At 44.9% G+C, this 20517-nt stretch overlaps 1 protein-coding gene across 3 annotated transcripts in view; it reads right to left on the bottom strand.

The window, feature by feature from the left end:
* MAPK8IP3 (mitogen-activated protein kinase 8 interacting protein 3) overlaps nt 1-20517 on the bottom strand; it is an 84251-nt gene that overhangs the window by 26781 nt on the left and 36953 nt on the right. The window contains exons 9-17 of one of the 3 annotated variants that reach the window (XM_081170312.1): nt 19611-19854; nt 19153-19252; nt 18918-19036; nt 14227-14238; nt 11549-11566; nt 5902-5959; nt 3963-4115; nt 2968-3022; nt 447-577 (exon numbers count right to left, since the gene is read on the bottom strand). In XM_081170312.1, coding sequence (XP_081026438.1) covers nt 447-577; nt 2968-3022; nt 3963-4115; nt 5902-5959; nt 11549-11566; nt 14227-14238; nt 18918-19036; nt 19153-19252; nt 19611-19854 — 890 coding nt within the window. Of the gene's footprint in view, nt 1-446; nt 599-2940; nt 3023-3962; nt 4116-5901; nt 5960-11548; nt 11567-14226; nt 14239-18917; nt 19037-19152; nt 19253-19610; nt 19855-20517 lie in introns of all 3 variants that reach the window. The other 2 variants (XM_081170310.1, XM_081170311.1) reach the window with 2 other exon arrangements.

The raw sequence follows: 20517 nt of genomic DNA, 5'->3' as shown, positions 1-20517 counted from the left end.
AACTATTTTATTTTATTTATATTTATTTGTTGCTTTTCTCACGAAAGTCTCTCAAGTTACTTACAATGCAAAAAAACAAACAAACCCCACATTAAAACCAAGCATACGAACAAATAATAATAGTCCACAGGTTAAGGCTGCAATCCCTAACCCAATTACATGAGATTAAGCCACGTGTAAAGGCTATAATTGGGTTTTTGCGTTTCTTCTTTTTCAAATGAACACTAAGATTCTTGAGGTGCTGGAATACATTTAGACCTACCCAATGAGAGTTAAAAACCCACTGGGTTTTTTGTCTGATGCTGAGGTGATCAGGGTGCTGAATTCTGCGTCTCACGCAAAATGACCACTGGTACTCCAGAACCACAGAGCACCTCTAGCCCACCTGCTAGGTTCCTCTCAACACTTTTACGATGCTGCAATAATAAAGCACCCAACCCCCATACCTGATCATCTCGGTCCACCTGACAGCCTCCTGCAGCTCCATCAACCTCTCCTTGTATTGGTTGCGCTCCATCAAGACCCGGGCCATCTCCACACGGGTGAACCGCCGGCGCTGAGCTATGGGAATGTTGTCCTGCAGAGGGGAGGAGGACGGCTTCAACCAATGGGAAATGGAAGGGGATTAAGGTTAGTAAAGCATGAAGCCAGGAGACTAAAGCAACAATTGTTAGCTTCTTCCAGGTGTACCCCCCCTGTTAATTTTAGCAAAGAGAATCTAACTACAACATCATATAAGCAACGAAAACATGACACCTGGAGAAGTGATGAGCAAAAAGCTAATTCGTGTTCTGCAAGCCTCCAAGGTAATGCTAGTTAGCATCCAAGTCTAATTAGCCTGCCATTAGGAATGAAGTGTTAATATGGGTTAGTCAACTCATATTAAGCCCATGCATAGCCAAACTTCCTGTAACAGGAGGAAGCCTAATTTGTAAACAGTGCAATACAATGCAAAAGTGGAGGATTATTTAAGGGAGAAGGCAGAAGTAACAGTCTTTAACAGTGGCCAAAGCAGTAATGCACCCGTTGCATGAATTCAGTCTTATTCCTCTCCCTGTCATGATTCATAAAGATTGCCCATCTTTCTATTTTTAAAAAATAATAATGGGAATTTATATGCATTTGTAAGCTTTTTTGTTCACCCTTCACATTACCATAAAACTCAATTTTTTTAGAAACCATTTCAAAATTGTTCTGGGGACGTGGGGAGGTAATGACTTCACAGACTAGACAACAGGCAACTACCAAGAGTTTCTTTCCCCCAATATGCCAGAAACGTACAAAGCTCTAGTTTCCCTCTCCCAGAAAAGAAGAATCATAGAAAAGAAGATTCATGCATGTGTAGATCAGGAATTCAAAAGTGAATTCAAGCAATCTCTGCCACTCTCAAAAGTGCTACGTCTGTCTTCACCCCAAGATCAGAATGAACAAGTAATTCTACATCAGAACTAAGGGTGCCTGCATGGGCATATCAACCGCATTAGCAAGTCAGCACTGAAACACACATTAGTAGCTCACAGGATTAAAATCAGCCTGCCTTTCTCTACAAAGAAGTCCCCAAAAGACATGTGGTGGGAGACTGAGGGAAGAGCTGCTTATTCTACTGCGGAAGAAGGCTTGGACCTTCTTACCCAGCATGGCTGAGCTTACCTGGTCATACTCATTATCTGGATGATTCTCTGGGGGAGATCCCAGTGACCACTGACAGCATAGAGAGAAGGGACAGGTTCGAAATGCAGCCCCTTTCATCCGTCCCAACAGTAAGTGCTAAAGGCTAATGGGCTGCTGATCAGGAGATTGCAGGCAGCATTGCTGGGTAGCTAGGAGACCAGCTATAAGAGCTAAAATACACACCCAACTTTGTCATACGCTGCAAAGTTTAGGGAGGCACTTCAGCAACAAGGAACATGTATGTGGAGATTGTGTGTGTCAAGGGGAAATGTTTGTCCCACATATCAGCATGGCATTCACACTCACCGCAGATGGTTCGTGTAATTTTTCTGTGAAGCTCCTTGTAACCCAGAAGATGAGCGAGGACAGGACACACTACTTCCTGTTTCTGCCCTCATCCTAAACTAGCTTTGGGGGTGATGTCACCAGAGCGATTGCATGGGAGCAGAAAGCAATGTTTTCCCAACCTCATTCTGATGGAATCTTCTGGGTAGGAAGGAACATGGTGTTCAGCAGTAGTGAGAGATGTGATTGCTGTTGTCCCGCAACTTTCCCCAGTGCAAACTTTCTCTTTAAAGCTCAATCAGAGCAAACAGCAATTTGCGCAAAACCGGAATTGACATTTGCTCTGATTGAGCGCTAAAGAGCAGGTTTTCATGGGGAGAAACTCCAGGGCAAAAAGCAAAAAACAAACCCACACTTGGACACAGAGCTTTTAAGTGCGGACCTGGAAAGAATGGGGCAAAAAGGAAGTGTGGCTAAACCCTGATCTAGGAGGACCAGTCACCTAACTGCAGATAAGACAGCTTCCTATGTTCCTCCTCATGTTATCACGTACAAGGGAGATTTGGTTTAGGACCACAATGAGGGAGGCAAAGACTTAAAGTCCCCTACCTTCCCCATACCAGAGACTATTTGTGGGGGGGGGGGACGGACACATATGTAAGGGTAATCTGACCTTAATGGTGCAATCCTAACCATGTCTACTCAGAAGCAAGTCTTACTGATCTCAATGGGGCTTGCTCCCAGGTAAGTGGGGTTAGGATTGCAGTGGCATCCAGTACTTCCATTTTGATATGATTATACCCAGGCTGCGGTAGTCATGGATGTGGTGACAACCCAAAGAGAACAGCCTCTTTGGGCTGCCCCACACACCTGAGGATGATAAAATATGCACTTTGGTGTCAGTGTTCAAGTAATTGAGGAAGAAAACCCCCCATTCCCACAAAAAAACCCTCCTTCCCTAGGCATTTTAATAATGTAATATACCAATTCTGTACAGAGATAGCTGCTTACATCCTCCACCTCTTCTTTGGGCTCTCGGCGGGCAACGATCACTTCGGATTTCACTCTAGAAAACAGAGCAAAGAACATCAAAGAAAGGAAGAGGCCAAACAGCAGCCCCTCTTGACGGGGTATGCTGTCCTGGGCTTCAGTTGCTCACTAGGGCTGCCATCTTTCAAGAAGTGAAAATCCAGACACAAACAAATTGCTGAAAAAAGCCAAAGTTGTTTTTGAGAAATGACCCAAGCGATTTTTTGGTTATTTTGCCCAAAATCCAGGACAAACCACTGCTTTTTAGAAATTCTCTCTCTCCCCCCCCCCCCCACATCACTTCCACCACTGAAATTCCGGTAATGTCTGGGAAAATCTGGGCGTATGGCTACCCTAGCTAGGCCATTTTGCTACATTTGCTACAGAAAGTGTATGAGGCGAGGGGAACATCTGGCTTTATGTGAGCAGCCCAAGGCAACAACCAAGGATAAAAAACACACACCCCCAATCCATATATGTTAAAAACAGAAGACAGTAATACTTCACCCTGCTCCCCCAAAAATGTAAACTGGACCATTTTTGCTAACAGTTACAAAGGTGGGGGGGGGGGGGATTTAATACAAGAACAAGAATGAGAAGCACCAACATGAAAAGTTGATTTGTCCGCCTCGTTTTTCACAAATCAATATCCACCTGAGCTCTTCGTTTGACTGTGGCATGTAGAGAGGGCCATACCAAATGTGATATGTACAGAAGGACCACCGTTGGGTCTCCTGCAGGTTTGCTTTTGCTCATGAAGATCTGGGATGTGGTGCTGTGGGAGGGTCCATTTAGCAGAGGGGGCAGGGGGAGAACTTGTGGGCCTCCAAGTGTTGTTGCGACAATAGCCAGGGTAGCCCAAGTGCTGCCCTACAGATTGCCTTGGAATCTAGCACCCATCAGCCTTCTTTTTTTGTCCCGAATGACTTGCCTACCCATAGCTGAGGAAACTGCTCAAGCAGCAGCAGGACACTCACCTTTTCAGTTCCTCTTCGAGTTCCTTGATCCTAGCTTCCATCTTAGCTTTCGCTTGCTTTGCTGCTTCAAGCTCACCTTTCAACACCTCCTGCTCCCCGGTGAGCTGGTCTACCTTTGCAATTAAATCGTTCTTCACTATGTTCAGAGCATTTCTTTAGGATAGGGGAAAGGAAAAGAAAAACGTATGTGCCACAGCAGATAGTGAGGTGGATAACATCATTTTGGTGGAAGATTAACTGCAGCAGAAAAGTATCAGTGCAGCCTGTGATGAATATAGGGGAGGATTGAAAGCAATGCCTTCTTACAACCCTAGTCTAGAGGACAGCAGTGAGAGAGAGAGAGAATGGGCTTTTGGGTAGTAGGCTCTGGTTTCCCAGGGAATTTCACCCTGCACCCACTGAAGAAGTTTTTACTTTCTTAGGAATTGTGGTTATTGCATAACAATACAGTGGTACCCCGCAAGACGAACGCCTCGGAAGACGAAAAACTCGCTAGACGAAGGAGTTTTTCGTTTTCTTAGCCACTTCGCAAGACGCATTTCCCTATGGGCTTGCTTCGCAAAACGAAGCTTGCCCTGCAAGCTCCGGGGATAGCGGGGAAGCGCAGCGCGTCTTCCCCGCTGTCCCCGGACCTCTTTTGAAGCAAGGGGCAGCGGGGAGAAGATCGCTTCTGCCCGTTGCCAGCCCCGCAATCTCCGGGGACAGAGGGGAAGGCGCGCGCACCTTCCCCTCTCTCCCCGGACCCCTTTTGAACCAAGGGGCGGCAACGGGGAGAAGCGATCTTCTCCCCTCCGCCCCTTGCTTCAAAAGAGGGGACAGAGGGGAAGGCGCGTGCACCTTCCCCTCTCTCCCCGGACCCCTTTTGAACCAAGGGGCGGCAACGGGGAGAAGCGATTCTCCCCGCTGCCCCTTCCCTTGCTTTAAAACAGGTCCGGGGACAGAAGGGAAGGCGCGCGTGCCTTCCCCTCTGTCCCCGGAGATTGCGGGGCAGGCAACGGGGAGAAGCAATCTTCTCCACGCCGCCCCTTGCTTTAAACAGGTCCGGGACAGAGGGGAAGGCGCGCGGCACTTCCCCTCTGTCCCCGGACGGTCTCCATAGGAACGCATTGTTTGATTTTCAATGCATTCCTATGGGAAACCGTGCTTCGCAAGACAAAAAACTCACAAGAAGAAAAAACTTGCGGAACGAATTAATTTCGTCTTGCGAGGCACCACTGTATTTAGTTCCCTTGTCAATCATACTTGTGTTGTGTGGGGAAAAGGGCGGTTTGTTTCTTCATGATTATTGCAGATGCTTTTATAGTAGTAGTAGTAGTAGTAGTAGTAGTAGTAGTAGTAGTAATAATAATAATAATAATAATAATAATAATAATAATACCTTTACTGTCAATGTACAACCTGTGTACAATGAAATTAACCGAGCCTCCCCCCCCCCACAAACACTCAATCTCATTTAGTGTATTGCTGGTGGTTTCAAATGTTATATTTGTTATGAATTTGCTGTTTTGAACTGCATTTATATGGATTTTACAGTATGGCAGGTTGTACGGAGACTTTTCTGTGGGAAGCACTGATTCTGTTGGCAGAAACCAAGTATGGAAGTCTGCCTTTATGAGATTCCCTATTTAATTTCTCGCCACACCCCTAGAAGTGACCCCTCTCAGAAACAATTCTCAACCCTCTTAAGAACCATTGCTTGGAAGTTCTTCGTGCAATTATCAGAGACATGCTACTACTAACAGTGGAACACAGCCATCAAGGCTAGTAGCCACTGATACCCTTATACATGAATTTGTTTAATCCTTTTTTTAAGCCTTCTAAGTTGGTGGTCACCGAAATGCTAGCAAGCAAAGTGGCAACACACAAATGTCAACCATGTCCATGCCATACACCTAAGCAAACAAGCAAAGTATTTCTAGAGCATGAGCTGGTGTCTTACTTTGTTTCCAGTAGCTGTGTGTTCTCCATCAACAGGTTCCCCACTTCTTTGCCCATCCCTGGAGGGGTGGAAAAGAAAAAATAAAACACGAGGCAACACACAATTTTGATCTGCACCCTTTGGAAAGATTTAAGCCTTATGCTTTGCTGGCCAATTCTTACTTAGGAGAAGCAGCCTCGTACTTTGAGAGCCTGCAACATATATGTTTTGCTGCACAGTGCAAAGCGCCACTCGCCCTGTCGAGGTCACGGAACAGAAGCAAACATTTCTGAAAACGCAGACGGATGCATTCACTCAAGTACAGATACTTCCTTTAGGAGACGGGACAGAAGAAACAACTGCACTAAAATGGGTATTCTTAGGGCTTATTCACACTTACCTTTTATCCCACACTTTCCATGTAGAGATCTATACATTAACACTCTATGGACGAGCGGTTTTTTGTTTGTTTGTTTTGCCCTAAGCTTTCCCCGACAAAAACAGCTCTTTAAGGCTGAACTGGAACAAACACCAATTCAGGTTTTCTGTGGATTGACATTTGCTCTGATTGAGCTTGAAAGAGTGGGTTTTCAAGAGGAAAGTTCCAGAGCAAAATTAAAAAAGGGGGGGGGGGTGCTTAGACCCAGAGGTTGAAATTGTGGACTGTGCCTGGAAAGAGTAGAGGAAAGGTAAATGTGCATAAGCCCTTAGACTTAAAAGCTGGACCCACCCCACTATAATGTGTTAAAACCTTTTTGAAAAGGCCTAGCCAATGAGCGAGTCACTCAACTCCTCTGTTTCGCACAGCCCTGCTTGTTTTCAATCTGGATTCAAGAGCACAAGCCATGAGCACAGCGAGTTATTAGCAAAGTCCAATATTATGCACATCTAATTTAGTGCAGGGGTAGAGAAAGTCCACCTCGTGCACCAATCTTGGCCTGTCAGGGAGTTGAATTTGACCTGTGAAGCCATTTTCCCAAAACCACACCACCTGTCAGTCAGCTGGTATCGCTGGGTGTTGTCAGCTGATGGGCAGCGTTCAATCATGCTGGGTGCTTCTTTGCATGTGTGATCCCTGTGGGGGAACATGCTAGCAAAGTAGAACACAACTAAACCCTCTCCACATCAGCTGAGAAGCAGAGTGTTCAGTCCTGCTGGGTGCTGTTTGGCCAGTGCATTCCCAGCAAGGAACATACTAGTGAATCAGACCTCCGCCCTTGCAGGCCAACTTTGATTTGTGGGTAGAAGCTACTTGATGCAAGTTAAGAAAAGCCCAAAAGCAGGACCTGAGCACAACAGCACTCTTCCCACCAGCAATTCCCAACCATTGGTATTCAGAGGCATAGTGCCTCCAACAGGGGAGACAGAAGCATAGTCATCACGGCTAGTAGCCCTAAATAGCCTCAGCCTCCATTAATCCTCTTTTACACCAAGTTGGTGGCCATTAATACCTCTTATGGGAGTTTGTCCTGAATCTTCCAACATTCAACTTCACTGAATGGCCCAAAGTTCTAGTATGATGAGAGAGGGAGAAAAACATCTCCTTTCTTCTGTTTATCCAAAGCATGGCTGTCAACTTTTCCCTTTTTTAAAGGGAAATTCCCTTATTCCGAATAGGATTCCTCGCAAGAAAAGGGAAAAGTTGACAGCTATGATCCAAGGGCCAGCTCTGATCTAATTCGATCATCTGTCACGTATTTCAGTCCTCCTAGTCACTAGTTTCTGGTCACTAGGTTGCCAATGACAAAGCGAAACTTTAAAGACTTTGCCGCTGGGCCAACTGTTTCATTGGAAGTACCTAATGTCACACAGTGAAGCTTAACTGTCTGACTTCCCCTGAACTTCTATGCAGATTAGTGCTGAACCACTGTGGAAGGATCCAACCCCAGCTAGACATCACAAGAAAACTATCCCTGAAGAGGTTTGGCAGGGTGAGGGAGGAGTTGAGGGGCTCGCTAGTGAGGTCAGCTCTGAAATGTTATACTGCTGTTACAAAAAAAAAATCCCAATTGAGTCTTTCCCACTTTGTGGATATATTAGCACTCCATTTAACTATCATGTTGCCCCTTCCAAAGAGTGCTGGGAACTGTAGCTTGCCCAGGGGTCTAAGAATTCTCTTATAGATCACTGGCCCCCCTCACAGAACTACGCTTCCCAGTTTTGCAAGGACAGATGTGGGAAGTGACCTTAGTCTCCATAACTACTGCAGCAAGCTCCATATATGAGACTAGGCTGCCATTCTCTCCTCCCACCTTTTTAGTTTTATGGAGTTGTTGCTGGGAAGATGAAGGACAGGAGGAAAAATGAAATCTTACTATTGGCCACATAATACACTTGTTAAACATGCACACTCTACAGCAGCTTTCCCCAACTTCGTGCCCTCCAGATGTTTTAGATTACAACTCCCATCAAGCTGGGGCTGATGATGGCTGTTATCCAAATCATCTGGAGTGCAGTAAGTTGGTGAAGGCAATTCTAGAGAAATCAGATCACTATTCCAGCTCTGTTCATCTGGCAAATGCACTATTTGTGAAAGTTTAGATACATCTTGCACAAACTTTGGGTTTCCCCCCCACATATGACATTATCCTAAACACACTTAGTAGGGCAGGGGTGTAAAACCTGTGGCCTTCCAAATGCTGCTGGACTACAACTTCCATCATGCCTGACCATCGGCTATGCTGACGGAGAGTAAAGGGAGTTACGAATGTAAGCATATTGGGGGGGGGGCGACATTCATCACTTTATAATTGTTTACGCTGAATTGCACTTGCCATTTTACTGCTCATTTCCTCAGTTTTGAGAGATGCTTTTGGAGCGCTTCACAATCATTTTTGGTTTGTTTAAACAACCCTGAACTTTTAGCACTTCTTTTTTTTAATCTCTAAGCTACCTTGAGTTCCATCTAGGGAAAAGGTGGGAGATGATAGACAGATAGACAGATAGACAGACAGATAGATAGATAGATAGATAGATAGATAGATAATATATTAGATTTACAATTTAGGTGGCAGTTCAGCAGCATCTGGTAGGCCACAGGTTCCTCCTGCCTGGTTTGAATCCTATTGCTGCTTTTGTGAATGAAAGTTGCCAATGCAGAACAGGAAGCAAAAAAGAGCCAGGTCTAGAGTACGAATCCCTGCTTCACTGCAAAACTCACCGGGTGACCTTACAAAGACTGCATACACCCCATACATTTAAAGCACATGGCTTTCCCCAAAGAACCTTGGGAACTGTAGTTTCCAGCACACTTTAACAACACTTCACGGGATTCTCTGGGGGAATTCACATGCTTTAAATTTAGGGTGTGTTTGCAGCCAAAGTTATGGAGAGCCTCCGCCCCAAATGTTGAGAGTGCAGTATAGGGGGACTAGAATTTCCTTCCATTACAGAATGGAAGGGAAATGTTTAGTTACCTAGTCTCATTTCAACTGTTCTCATGAACCCACGGATGCTTTCAACATTCACGCACGCATCCACTTCACACTGTGTAGAGAAACATGCTTTTACGCTGTTCATTCTGCTTGCTTTTGTTGAAAGCGACAAACACACACTCAGTACAAATGAAACGCTTAAAAAAGAGAGTCATGGCAGTGTACAGGAAGTGAGAATACAGCACAACACACTCAGGCAAGTACACAGACCTTCTTCCCAACAATGAGATGGGACGGGTTGATGATGGCAGAGGCAAGTTCCCCAGCAAGAATGGCAAAGAAGCAGCAGGTGTTTTTTTAAAAAAAATAAAGTTAGATAGATATAGAGAAAGGAAAAAAAAACCACTACAACCATCAGGAATAAGACAGGAAGAAATAAATCACTTCTGATGTTTCAGGCAGCATGGGATCTTCATACTGTCTATTGGGGCAGAGAACAGAAATACAAACTTAAATGCAACAATGGAGATTAAGAATCCCAGTCTGAAGGTAAATTATAGGCCACTCTGCACATTTCACTGATATTCAGTCCATTTCATGTAGACTCCACATGGAGGCACTGCCAAACCCAGGTACTCAATTTGTGTACCTGCATGACACATGCATGTGTTTCATTCCCACATTATGTTTCTTGGTGTACATTTGAAATAGGAGGACACTTAAAAATGAAAGAAAGTGTGGCATGACCGGCTGCTGTGAGAAGGTGAAATGTAAATAGAATCTTTTTTACACACTGATTTGCCAAGGTCTGCAGGTTGGTGGGGGTGAATATTTCAAGGCACTAGCACCAGTTTTTAGGTGCCTGGGCAATGTGGCTGCAGGGTATTTTCTGTCCCTGGATAACTGGAGATACCTGGACTCAAAAATCAAAACATATTGCAAAGAGGCAAGGTCTGTTGTTCTTTCAGAAATAATGGAAATCATCCTGAGCCTACAAGATACATGTTGAAGTCAGAAGTATGAATCCGGAATATGAAAATCACAAGACTGCATCAATCTATAGCAGAGCAGAGAATTCTGCAAATCTCGCCGCTTTAGCAAATTTGTAGCCCTTAAGACTGCAAAAATAGGCTTGAAACTGTATGAAGAATGCCAGGTGGTTATCACAAGCGTGGAACAGCAGAAGCTCAGATATCTGATAGTTAAGAGCAGGTGTCAATACTCTGCAAAGACCTTTGCTCAGGCCCAAGGCTATGAGTAGTTAAGTTATTCAACCTGAGTGAATAAATGCAGTTTTGCTGGCTTGCATCACTTTTACGTTTCTTTTTCTTGGCACAAGATCTTTTAGTTTTATTTTTTAGCACAGACTACATCAAGTATGTCAAACATAGGCAGATTTCAGAATCTACTTTGGTTTTTTCCAGAACACTGCAGTCCAGGAACTGGAGCCAAATACAGAGCAGTGACTGGAGGGTGAAGGCAGTGCTGGATGTGCAATGGCACTTCAGGTGGTGTAGCCAATTCCTTACTGCAGGACTGGATCTGGCTGGTGGGCCATATACTTATCTCCCTCACATACCAACTTTGGCCATGAAGCAGTCTATAAATTTGTTTAATAATAATGATAATAATAATTAGAATAATAATGATGATGGCACATGCCAGCATCCCCCTCAAAATACAGTTGGGAAGAAGCTACAACTGAGTGCTCCTTGCTTCTAGAAAGCTAGTGGTTCAGGTAAAAAAAAAAAAGGCCAGGGCTAGTCTTTTCTTCTGAATACAAAGTGGTTTCTAAGCTAAGGGTTTTCAAAACATGAAAAGCAGCACATTGAATTGTGTGTCTGGAATGTTATAAGAAGCCCTGGTTCCCACAGCAACCCAAGTGAAGTGTGGTGGAGTCAACTGTGTATATAGGGTATTTCCATCAAGAGTGCTATACGTGTTTTGTGGGTTTGTTTACAGTTCCCAGAAAAAAATAACCAGGAAATGCATTACATTTCACAGCCATATTTCTTGACCTGCATCCTGCAAGCTGTTTGAAACATCAAAGCGAATAGCCACCTACATCCCCAAACAGAAAAGAATCTCTCCCAAACAATGGGTGATGGAAGAATCACCTACTTCTTCTCAACAAAGCAACACCATCACCATCACAGGAACGAAACAAAAGAGAGTCCCGAGAAATCCCAGAAGAAAAGAAAGAGAAGAAGAAGAAGAAAAAGGATGACGAGATGCTGAATGAACAGAAAGGGGGGGGAGGACACCCATATGTTTAAAAAAGGCCTTGGCCTTACCAAAGAAATCATCCCGCACTATGAAAGTCATTCCATATGAGAAAAGAGGGGTGGGGTCAGGGGTACAGAAAGAGATAGGGACAAAGAAGAGAAAAATAGGGGAAGAAAGGGAGAGAAAAAAGCAGCCATTAAATACAAATCTGTAAACAGCAAAACGGTCGTGCTCTCTTAGCACGTACGTGCAAGGAAATTAGTTATGCTGCAGCAAGAACCACTCTCTGCCTCTGATCCAGCTAAGCAGGGAAGAAAGTCTCAGATTTTGAATGAATGAACAGATCAAGTTAGGAACTCCTGGTTCCATCCTTATTATCCTCCGTGGATAGGCAAAGGTCCTTTGGGCCTCTCATCCTCTACGGAAGGGAACCAAAGCAACAGCATGGATGGGTCAGGTTAAGGGGAAAAACAGGAGGAGAGGACAGTAAAATCGGGGCAAAGGGGCTGTTGGGAGACCCCGAATCTGATTTTCAACTGGACGGATGCCTGGAAAAAAAGGCAGCAATCTTGGGTTGGCAGCAAATAATAAATGTTTAAAGGAAATGAATCTATTTCCTATTTGCACTGGGCCGGGTCCAGTATAAAGAGTTCTTCAGCAGAAGTAGACTGCTATTATCAAAGGAAGGAAACTTTGGCATCCAACCCAATGCAGACAAACACACCCCTTCTCTTTCTTTCTCCTTCGGTCAAAACTGGACACGTTTTTCACAAAGGATTGAGTTTACAAGTCATACAACTCAGTAATAAGAAGCCGCCTTATACTAAGTCAGATCATTGGTCCGTCTAGCTCAATACTATCTACACTGATTGGCAGTGGCTCTTCAGGATTTTAGGTGAGGACGTTCTCAACCCTATGCAGAGATACTGGAGCTTGAACTCAGAGGAGCTTCTGCCTGCAGAGCAGATGCTCTACCACAGAGCTATGGCCCTTCTGCGAACATTTCAAACATGACTACAATGAACATTTACATGTAAAAAAACCAAACACCTAATTTTCCACCCTTACTGGGAGAGCCCTGGAGGGAAGTGTGGATGCTCCAATTTCGGAAATGATACTAAATGTGCACACCCAGTGTGCTCACAAATCGACAGGCAATCATGTGTGCCCAACAGGAATGGGGAGAAATTCAATTCAGTTCATGTTCAAAGTCAAATTTATCAAATTCACTCTCCGAAACAATACGAAAGCAAACATAGCTAACCGAAGAAAGTTTCCAGAAATTCCCTCTACCCACTGAATCATTTCATAAACCTCTATCTTGTCCTTTGTGTTCCCTGAACCTTTGCCCATCTTTATCTTAAAATGCTTTAAGCTTTCTTTAGGTGGAAATGTTCCAGACCTGTCATGGTTTTGTTTCTGCTTTCTGGAATCTTTTCTAGTTCCAGGATATCCTCCTGAGATGGGGACCAGAACTGTATCCAGGGAAACTGTCCAGTCTGTACCACTTAAGCCATGGTGCTGTCAAGGCAGGACTTTGGGGTAGAGGCCCAGGGGCCCACTCAGCAGAATGAGCCCAAGGGCCTCCTAATGCAACAGAGCAGACTTTCCACATGCTGAAGGAAGTGGTGTCAATGCACAATACCATCTAAAGAGCCACCCCACTCCAATAAGATAATTGTCTAGAGAGAGCAGGGCTGGAGAACCTGCGGCCCTTCAGATTTTGTTGGACTCCAACTCCCAACAGCCTCAGCCTGCATGGCCATCAGTCAGGGATAGTAATCTAGGAAGTCACCTTATACTAATTCACTTAGCTCAGTATCATCTATGCTGACTGGCAGTAGCTCTCCAGGTTTTCAGACAGGAGTGTCTCGCAGCCCTACCTGGAGATGCCAGTGATTGACCCAGTCTGCATGCAAAGCAGATGTTCTACCACTGAGCAGATGTTCTACCACTGAGTTATAGTTCTACCACTGAGCTATATGTGATGGGAGGTGGTGGTTCAACAACATCAGGTTCTCCACCCTTGGTCTAGAGTCTTAAATTAGCTAACTGCACCACTGATTTAAGCAAGTTCATCTAGAAAAGATGCCCTTGGACCTCTAACACTTCTCCTTCAGCTAGAATTCTTGACTGACCATCTCAGCCTTTTCCAAACTTACAAGCTGCAAAACTTGAGAGCTCAGCCCCCATCCTGCGAGCACTGAGTCCCAAACCTTCTCTTACCCCAGCAGCCATCCTGAGGGAGGGAAAGGACTAATTATTAATGGAATCAGCAAGATGGATAAACCTCCTATCTTTAGCTCACTTTCTGAATGAGGAACCCACACTTGGGTTCATTGCCTGCCCTAAAAGGAAGGAAAAACCCCACCTTACAGGAAACATGAAGTTACAGATGGTTCCCCACCTTCTACCCTAGGATTCAAAGCGGGAGGTAAAAAAAAAGCAGATTGTGGAGTGAGGCTGCAGAAAGCCGGGGGGTTAGAAATAAAGCTTACCGCAATGTAACATGTGAGCAAAAAGCAGAGAATGTTCAATTGGGTTTGGAACCTTAAGTCACGCAAGCCAATCAAACAAGGGAAAGGCGGGACGAAGTCCGCAAAGCCAACCGTGATTGGACAACAGCAGGGGAGTATCACACGTGTGTACCCACATCATTTAATTTAAAATTCAAGGAAGGGGGAAGGAGCAAGAAGAAACAAAAATTGGAGGAAACAGAGAATCTGAACAGAGGAGAGATACACACCTGAAAACTCCCCTATGGGCCATGTCCAGCGAAGCACAGAGATACAGGATGGGGTAGGGGGGAAGGAATTGGGGGGAAGGAAAGAAAAAGAGTCAATCAGTGACCGAAACCAACAAAATAAAAAAAATCTGGATTTTTTAAAAAGAGAAACAAAAAATTAACAATGATCTTGCCATTTCAATGTCAAAAGGCATGAAATAGTAAAGACAGGACCTGCTATGGACTGCAAATGGTGTGAATCTACATATGGGACATTTGAGAGTATGAGGGTGAGGAAATCACTTTTCCCCCCCAGGATGAGGATATAAGTGAGGAGCCTGGAGACTTCCTACGAACCCTGACTTAAGCCTGGTCTTCTCAACCATGGCAAATGGTATAACAAAAACGTATTCTGAATAACCTAATTTGTTGGAATGCTTATGACCATCTGCAGCGCTCTATGTAGCCTTTCCAAAAATTCATGAAAGCTGGCACAGCTTGAGACCCACTAAATCAAACGTAGCCCAACAGCAATTGGATCATGGCCCTAATGCCTTAAAATGGAAATGGCCTTAACCCAGGTCTAACAGTTGGCCAATTTAGCCTAGTACTGTTGGCTCTGTCTGGCAGCAGCTCTCAGAGGAACATAGGAAGTTACTTTATACCGAGTCTGACCATTAGTCCATTTCTGCTCAGTACTGCCTGTAATGACTGGTAAGCAGCTCTCCTTGGTTTCAGAATAGGAACATGTGCAACCCCATGTTGGAGGTGCTGGGGACTTGTGCTGGGCCCGGGGGTAACCTGAGTAACGCGGTCCAGGTCCGATCCCGAATCCAAGGGTTCTGCGAGGAGTTAGTCCGGCAGGGCCAAGGAAGGACACGAGGCAGGAAACCAGGTAAGATCAGGCACAGGATCACAGGCAGGTTCTGGCAAACAGCAACATTGCTCCAGCAAGCCTTTTATGTCTGTCGGGGTAACGGCTGGTCCTGATCCCCCCGGTGACTCACCTCTCTGTCTCGCCTGAAGGCGAGCACTCCTCCCGCGAGTACTCAGGTCTCTCCTTCTCTCAGACCTCAGTCTCTGCACCTTGGGAGATGTTGGTGGGTTACTAGACCCAGAGGCCAGCTCAGCCTCTCCTGACCCAACTGGTAGTGGAGCAGCTGTAAGTGATTGCCCAGCTAAAGGCAACGAGGTAATCCCCACATCTGGAGCCAGGGAAGGCTCAGCCCCCTGACTCAGCCCAGCTGGTGTTTGTTGCAGGGAAACCTCTGCAGACTGGGGCTCTTCAGAATCAGGGAAACCTGCGCAGACTGAGGCAAAGGATCTGGTGCGGACTGAGACTCCTCTGGCTCCGAGTCCGAGTCCCAGGCCATTACAGGACTGAACCTGGGAACTTCTGCATGCAAATAAGATGCTTTATCACTGAGCCACAGCTCTTTCTGGAAGCTGCCTTATACCAACAACATCAGGCCCTTGGTCCATCCAGCTTCACATTATCTACACTGACTGGAAGCTGCTTTCCAGGGTTTCAGGCAGAGGTCTATTCTAGCCCTATCTGTAGATGCCAAGCATTGAACCTGGGACTTTCTGCATGTAAAGCAGGTGCTCTTCCAATGGGCTATTGTCCCTGCCCATTTTTTTTGTGAGGGGAATGGTATGCACTTGCAAGAAAAGCAGTAAAAACAGGAGGCTCCTTAAGCCAGTGGTGTGCTATGCGCAATGCTGGTGGGCTGCCTTTGTCTCAGTGGGATGCAAGCTGAGCAGGCCTGCGTGACAGTATTAAGCTCTGAATTGAATCTCCTCTGCTTTAAGATAGGCAATTCATAACACTTACCATTTGCACATCCTTTGGGTTCCTCTCATCACCAAATATCCCCTTTTAGTTGAGGTAAAGATAAGTTTTACACGACAAAATAGTCTGGCCACCTAGAAGTAAAATTTCAGTTTTTGCCCTGCCCCCCCCCCATTCTCTGAGGAGCCACAGCTATTCTTGATTGGCTAATCGCCCAGCCCTCTTAGATTCTGGTCAGATAATGAAAAGAAAAAAGATATTAGTCTAGCCATTACAGGGCTAAACAAGCAGCCACATCAGAACGCTTCCTCCAGTGACCAAACTACCATTTCCTCCCATCCCACCCAAACAAACACTGCCCCTCGTTCTGGGTCACTGTGTTTGAGAGGCGGGGAGGAATGACAAACATCACATAACAATGGCGGCCACCAATGGGGGAACGGGGGGGGGGGTCTGAAGGTGAATGTCATCCCTCCCAACCCCAGAAAATCACTCCTCCAAATCCAAATGACCACAGAAGCACAAAATTTGGGGGTATTTGTGTTAAGCCCTACTTTGATATAACCATTCAGTGTATTCAATGCTAGTTCTACTCAGAGAACACCCCTGAAAATAATGGACATGATTTACATCTCATTCCATTAATTTTGATGGCTTGAATCCAATTAAGTTCTACGCAGAGTACACCCACTGAAATTAACACACCTAACTTAAGTCATGTCCATTACTTTCAGTGAGTCTACTATGAGCAGGACTAGCACTGGACACAATCCAATGGGTCTTCTCTGACTAAAACCTGAGCCACATTCACAGATTTAAAGAACTCTCATGGCACCTTAAAACAGTCATAGCCCAAAGAATCCTCAGAACTGGCATTTGTTAAAGAGTACCGAGATTTGTTAGGAGATCCCTATTACCCTCGCAGAGCTACAATTCCAAGAGTTCCCTGTGAAGAGGGATTGGTCGTTAAACCATTCTGGGAACTGTTGCCCTGTGGGGGCATAAAGCTTTGCAAACAATTCTCAGCACACTAAAGAAACTACAGTTCCCCATAGCTCATGACTGTTTAAAGTGCTATCATAGTGCATGTATGGAGTAAATGTGGCCTTAGCTGGATACAACCCATGATTTTTATCTGACTGTTGCCATTGCTTTTGGCAATACTGATTTGGTGTGCTACCATTGAGCAGGCCAATGAATAGGTACAATATAAATTTAGCTAATGATAACATAAATGGTGATACATGATCAAGCCGTGTTTAGTGGGAATGTTGCAGGGGAGAGGGAGTGAACCTGTGGTAGTGAGCATGAATTTGAGCATGGAAATATATTTGGTGTGTGACAAGGACTCAAGATGAGGAAAGGAAATTAAAGTTTTGGAAGTGACAGCTAAATAAGACTTCTGGGCATTGATAATTCTACATTCTACTTTTTTGGCTATCAATGTAACACTTATTAGCTGGTCTACTTGTTCCTTTGCTTTTATTAGCAGCTTCGCAATATAGCAGGTAAACTATTTATTCATTTTATTTGACACTGTTTACTTCTCAGGGTTGTTGTCGTGGAAGGCTATGTGTAGACTGCAATTCCTCATGTGGAGAAGAAAAACTACAGAACACTATTCTGATCACAGAATTCAGTTTTCCAAAATCAGTTCATTAAAAAGTTTATATTCCTTACAGTTGGGAAGTGGTATGCCCGAAAGGATGTGGGCAGTATGTGGTGAAATCTCAAAAGCAAAAACATAGGGCGAGATTTCCAGTAATAGAGCATAGAAAGGCACCTGTGCCCTACATGGCACCTCCTCCAAGTCTAAAATAGCAGAGTAAATTAGGCAAAATAATTTATGTAACTCTGCTTTAATTTGCATAATTTGCATAAACGTCACAGAATTCTGTGGACTACATGCATATAAATGACAGGAAAGGAAAGTTCGACTAAACATTAGGAAGAACTTTCTGACGGTAAGAGCTGTTTGGCAGTGGAACCTCAGAAGGTGGTAGCCTCTCATTCATTGGGGGTATTTAAACAGAGGTTGGGTCGCCATCTGTCATAGATCCTTTAGCTGAGATTCCTGCATCGCAGGGGGTTGGACTAGATGACCCTTGGGGTCACGTCCAACTCTACAATTCTATGATTCAGAGGGAAATGCCCTTTCTATTTCATCCCAATGTTTGCTGATCACATCTGATCACCACAATCTCTGCATCTTATCTAGAGCAGGGGTAGCCAACACAGTGCCCTCCTGATGTTGCTGGGCTTCCATCAGCCCCAGCCAGTCTGGCCAATGGTTAGGGATGATGGGAGTTAGATTACAACAACTAAAGGTATTAACTTATGGTCTGTGTGTGTGGTTTGGGAGCTGCACGGCCAGGGGAAAAACCATGCTGTCCAGGGTTGTAAAGACTGCAGAGAGAATAATTGGGTGCACTCTTCCCACCTTGGATCAAATCTATATTGTCAGGTGCCATAAGAAAGCGGCAGAGATAGCGCAGGATAGTACGCACCCCGGAAATGATCTCTTTCAGCTTCTGCCTTCTGGAAGAAGGTATAGGGTTATAAAGGCCAGGACTAGCCGCCTGAAAAAAAGTTTCTACGCAAATGCAATTCTGGTTCTAAACGCAGCATAAGGGGTCTCTGTAGTATAGTGTATTTTAAAATGGGGGTTCAGAGTTTTTAGGGGGTTTTGAATGTTTTATGTAGTTTTCCAGTTTCATTGTTCCGCATGGGACAATGACAATAAAGATATCGTATATCGTATATCGGGAAGCTGTTGGCTATCCCTGCTCTAGACCATAAAGACTTACATGACTTCTTCCAGCTCTTTACCTAATTATCTCTCCAGCTACTCTACCTCAAAGAGCTGTTGTGATAAATAAGATAAGAATTTCAAAAGCAGCACTCTTGAAGCAGGCTTTACCTAGGAGGTCCGCTCCTTCATCCACATCGCCAATGGCTTCCGAGCCAACTTCAGTAAGTTCAGTGTACAGCGAGTCGGTGTTGATGCCGAAGGCTTTGTTCACGATCCCCTGAGTAGGGCTGTCATGCAAAGAGAAAAAGAATAGAAATGCTGCAAACTGGCACGAAATGAATAAAAGCTGCATTCTGCACTCATGGGCAGCATGCCTAAAGAAAGGGAATGTCTGCACCCAAACCTGTTTCCTGTGCGTTCCAGTCTGGGATCCTGGCACATATCCAGCTCTGGAGTAGAATCAATGTCTTGAAAATCTGACCCCTCATCGCTGCTCCCCATCCCTGTAGGATGGAATGCAAAGAGGGAAATATTCATAGTCAAGAAGACCAAACCAACATTTCAGATCAGAGGTGGGCATTTGCACCTCCATTTATCAAGGAGGATATTGGTGACAACCCAAAGAGAACAGCAGAGATCTCGTGCAGCCACCAATAATTCTTCATCTACACACACATCCACGCACTTAGCTAGGTTTAAGAGGCAGTCCATTGCTCAACCTCAGGCACCGCAATCTACTTGCAGCCCTAAAAATAAGGAATATGCTAACTTACACCATTATGGGATAATAATTCCTTCTTGAAATGTTATGTCCACATCTCACATTCCTACAGGAAACAGGTTAAACATAGCCAGCCATACCTATGCTCACATTCCTCGTCTCTTGGGCGACCTGGACTTCCATATTTCTACTATTCCGTTTCTCCCGCGACCGCTTGTTGTTTTTTGACGTGATGTAGTCATTCATGGGCTGAAGGCTCTCATTCAGGGGGGTGACAGCAGCAGAGGGCACGGACGAGGTGGGTGTGTTGGATTTTGTTCCGGTGGTGCTGGGCGTAGCAGCTGCCGAGGACTGTCCAGACTCAGACATTTCATCAGGCGGGCACTAGGGGCACAGCAGTTTGGAGGGGGTGGGAAGAGAAGGGATGGGGAGGCAATCACATGCATCAGTTAATTTTTCCTCCCATTTACTGGTCAGGCGGCTGCCTTGTAGCATTGTGATATACGAGCACTATGCACTAAAAAGCCTATAACGGCTACTACAAAAATGAGGCCCAGTGTGGTACAGTGGTTTAGAATGTTGTGTCTGGACTTTTATAAACAGCCGGGTTCAAGTCTCCATTTAGCAATTAAGAGAAGTGGGTGCCCTCGGGCAAGTCACCATTAACAAAACCTACCTTGCAGGGTTGTTGTGAAGGATAAATTTAATTAGACCATACAAAAATATTGTAATTCTCCCAAGATTTTTAATGGCCCGTTAGCAGCTTTTAAGATTCACTGTGCTGCTTAAGAAAAGTCATGTTTAGTTTATGTGTTTTATTCTCTGATACCTAATATCCTCACATAACATCCTCTTTTTTCCTTTTCTCTCCAGAACGCCTCAGATTTTTTTGTCATGTTTGGCTCACCCCTTGGCCTGAGTGCTTAATGGTGAATAATGGCCCACAAGGAGCCACAATGTGTTGGAGGCCTTGTGTCATCTATGGGTGCTAGTGAATCCCATCTTCCTGAGTTATAATTTGACCCTTGCTTATTATATAAGGAACAG

Source organism: Podarcis bocagei (assembly GCF_964188305.1).
Source record: "Podarcis bocagei genome assembly, chromosome: 14".
NCBI classification, from domain to species: Eukaryota; Metazoa; Chordata; class Lepidosauria; order Squamata; family Lacertidae; genus Podarcis; species Podarcis bocagei.
This window is presented reverse-complemented; position numbering and strand designations above follow the sequence as displayed.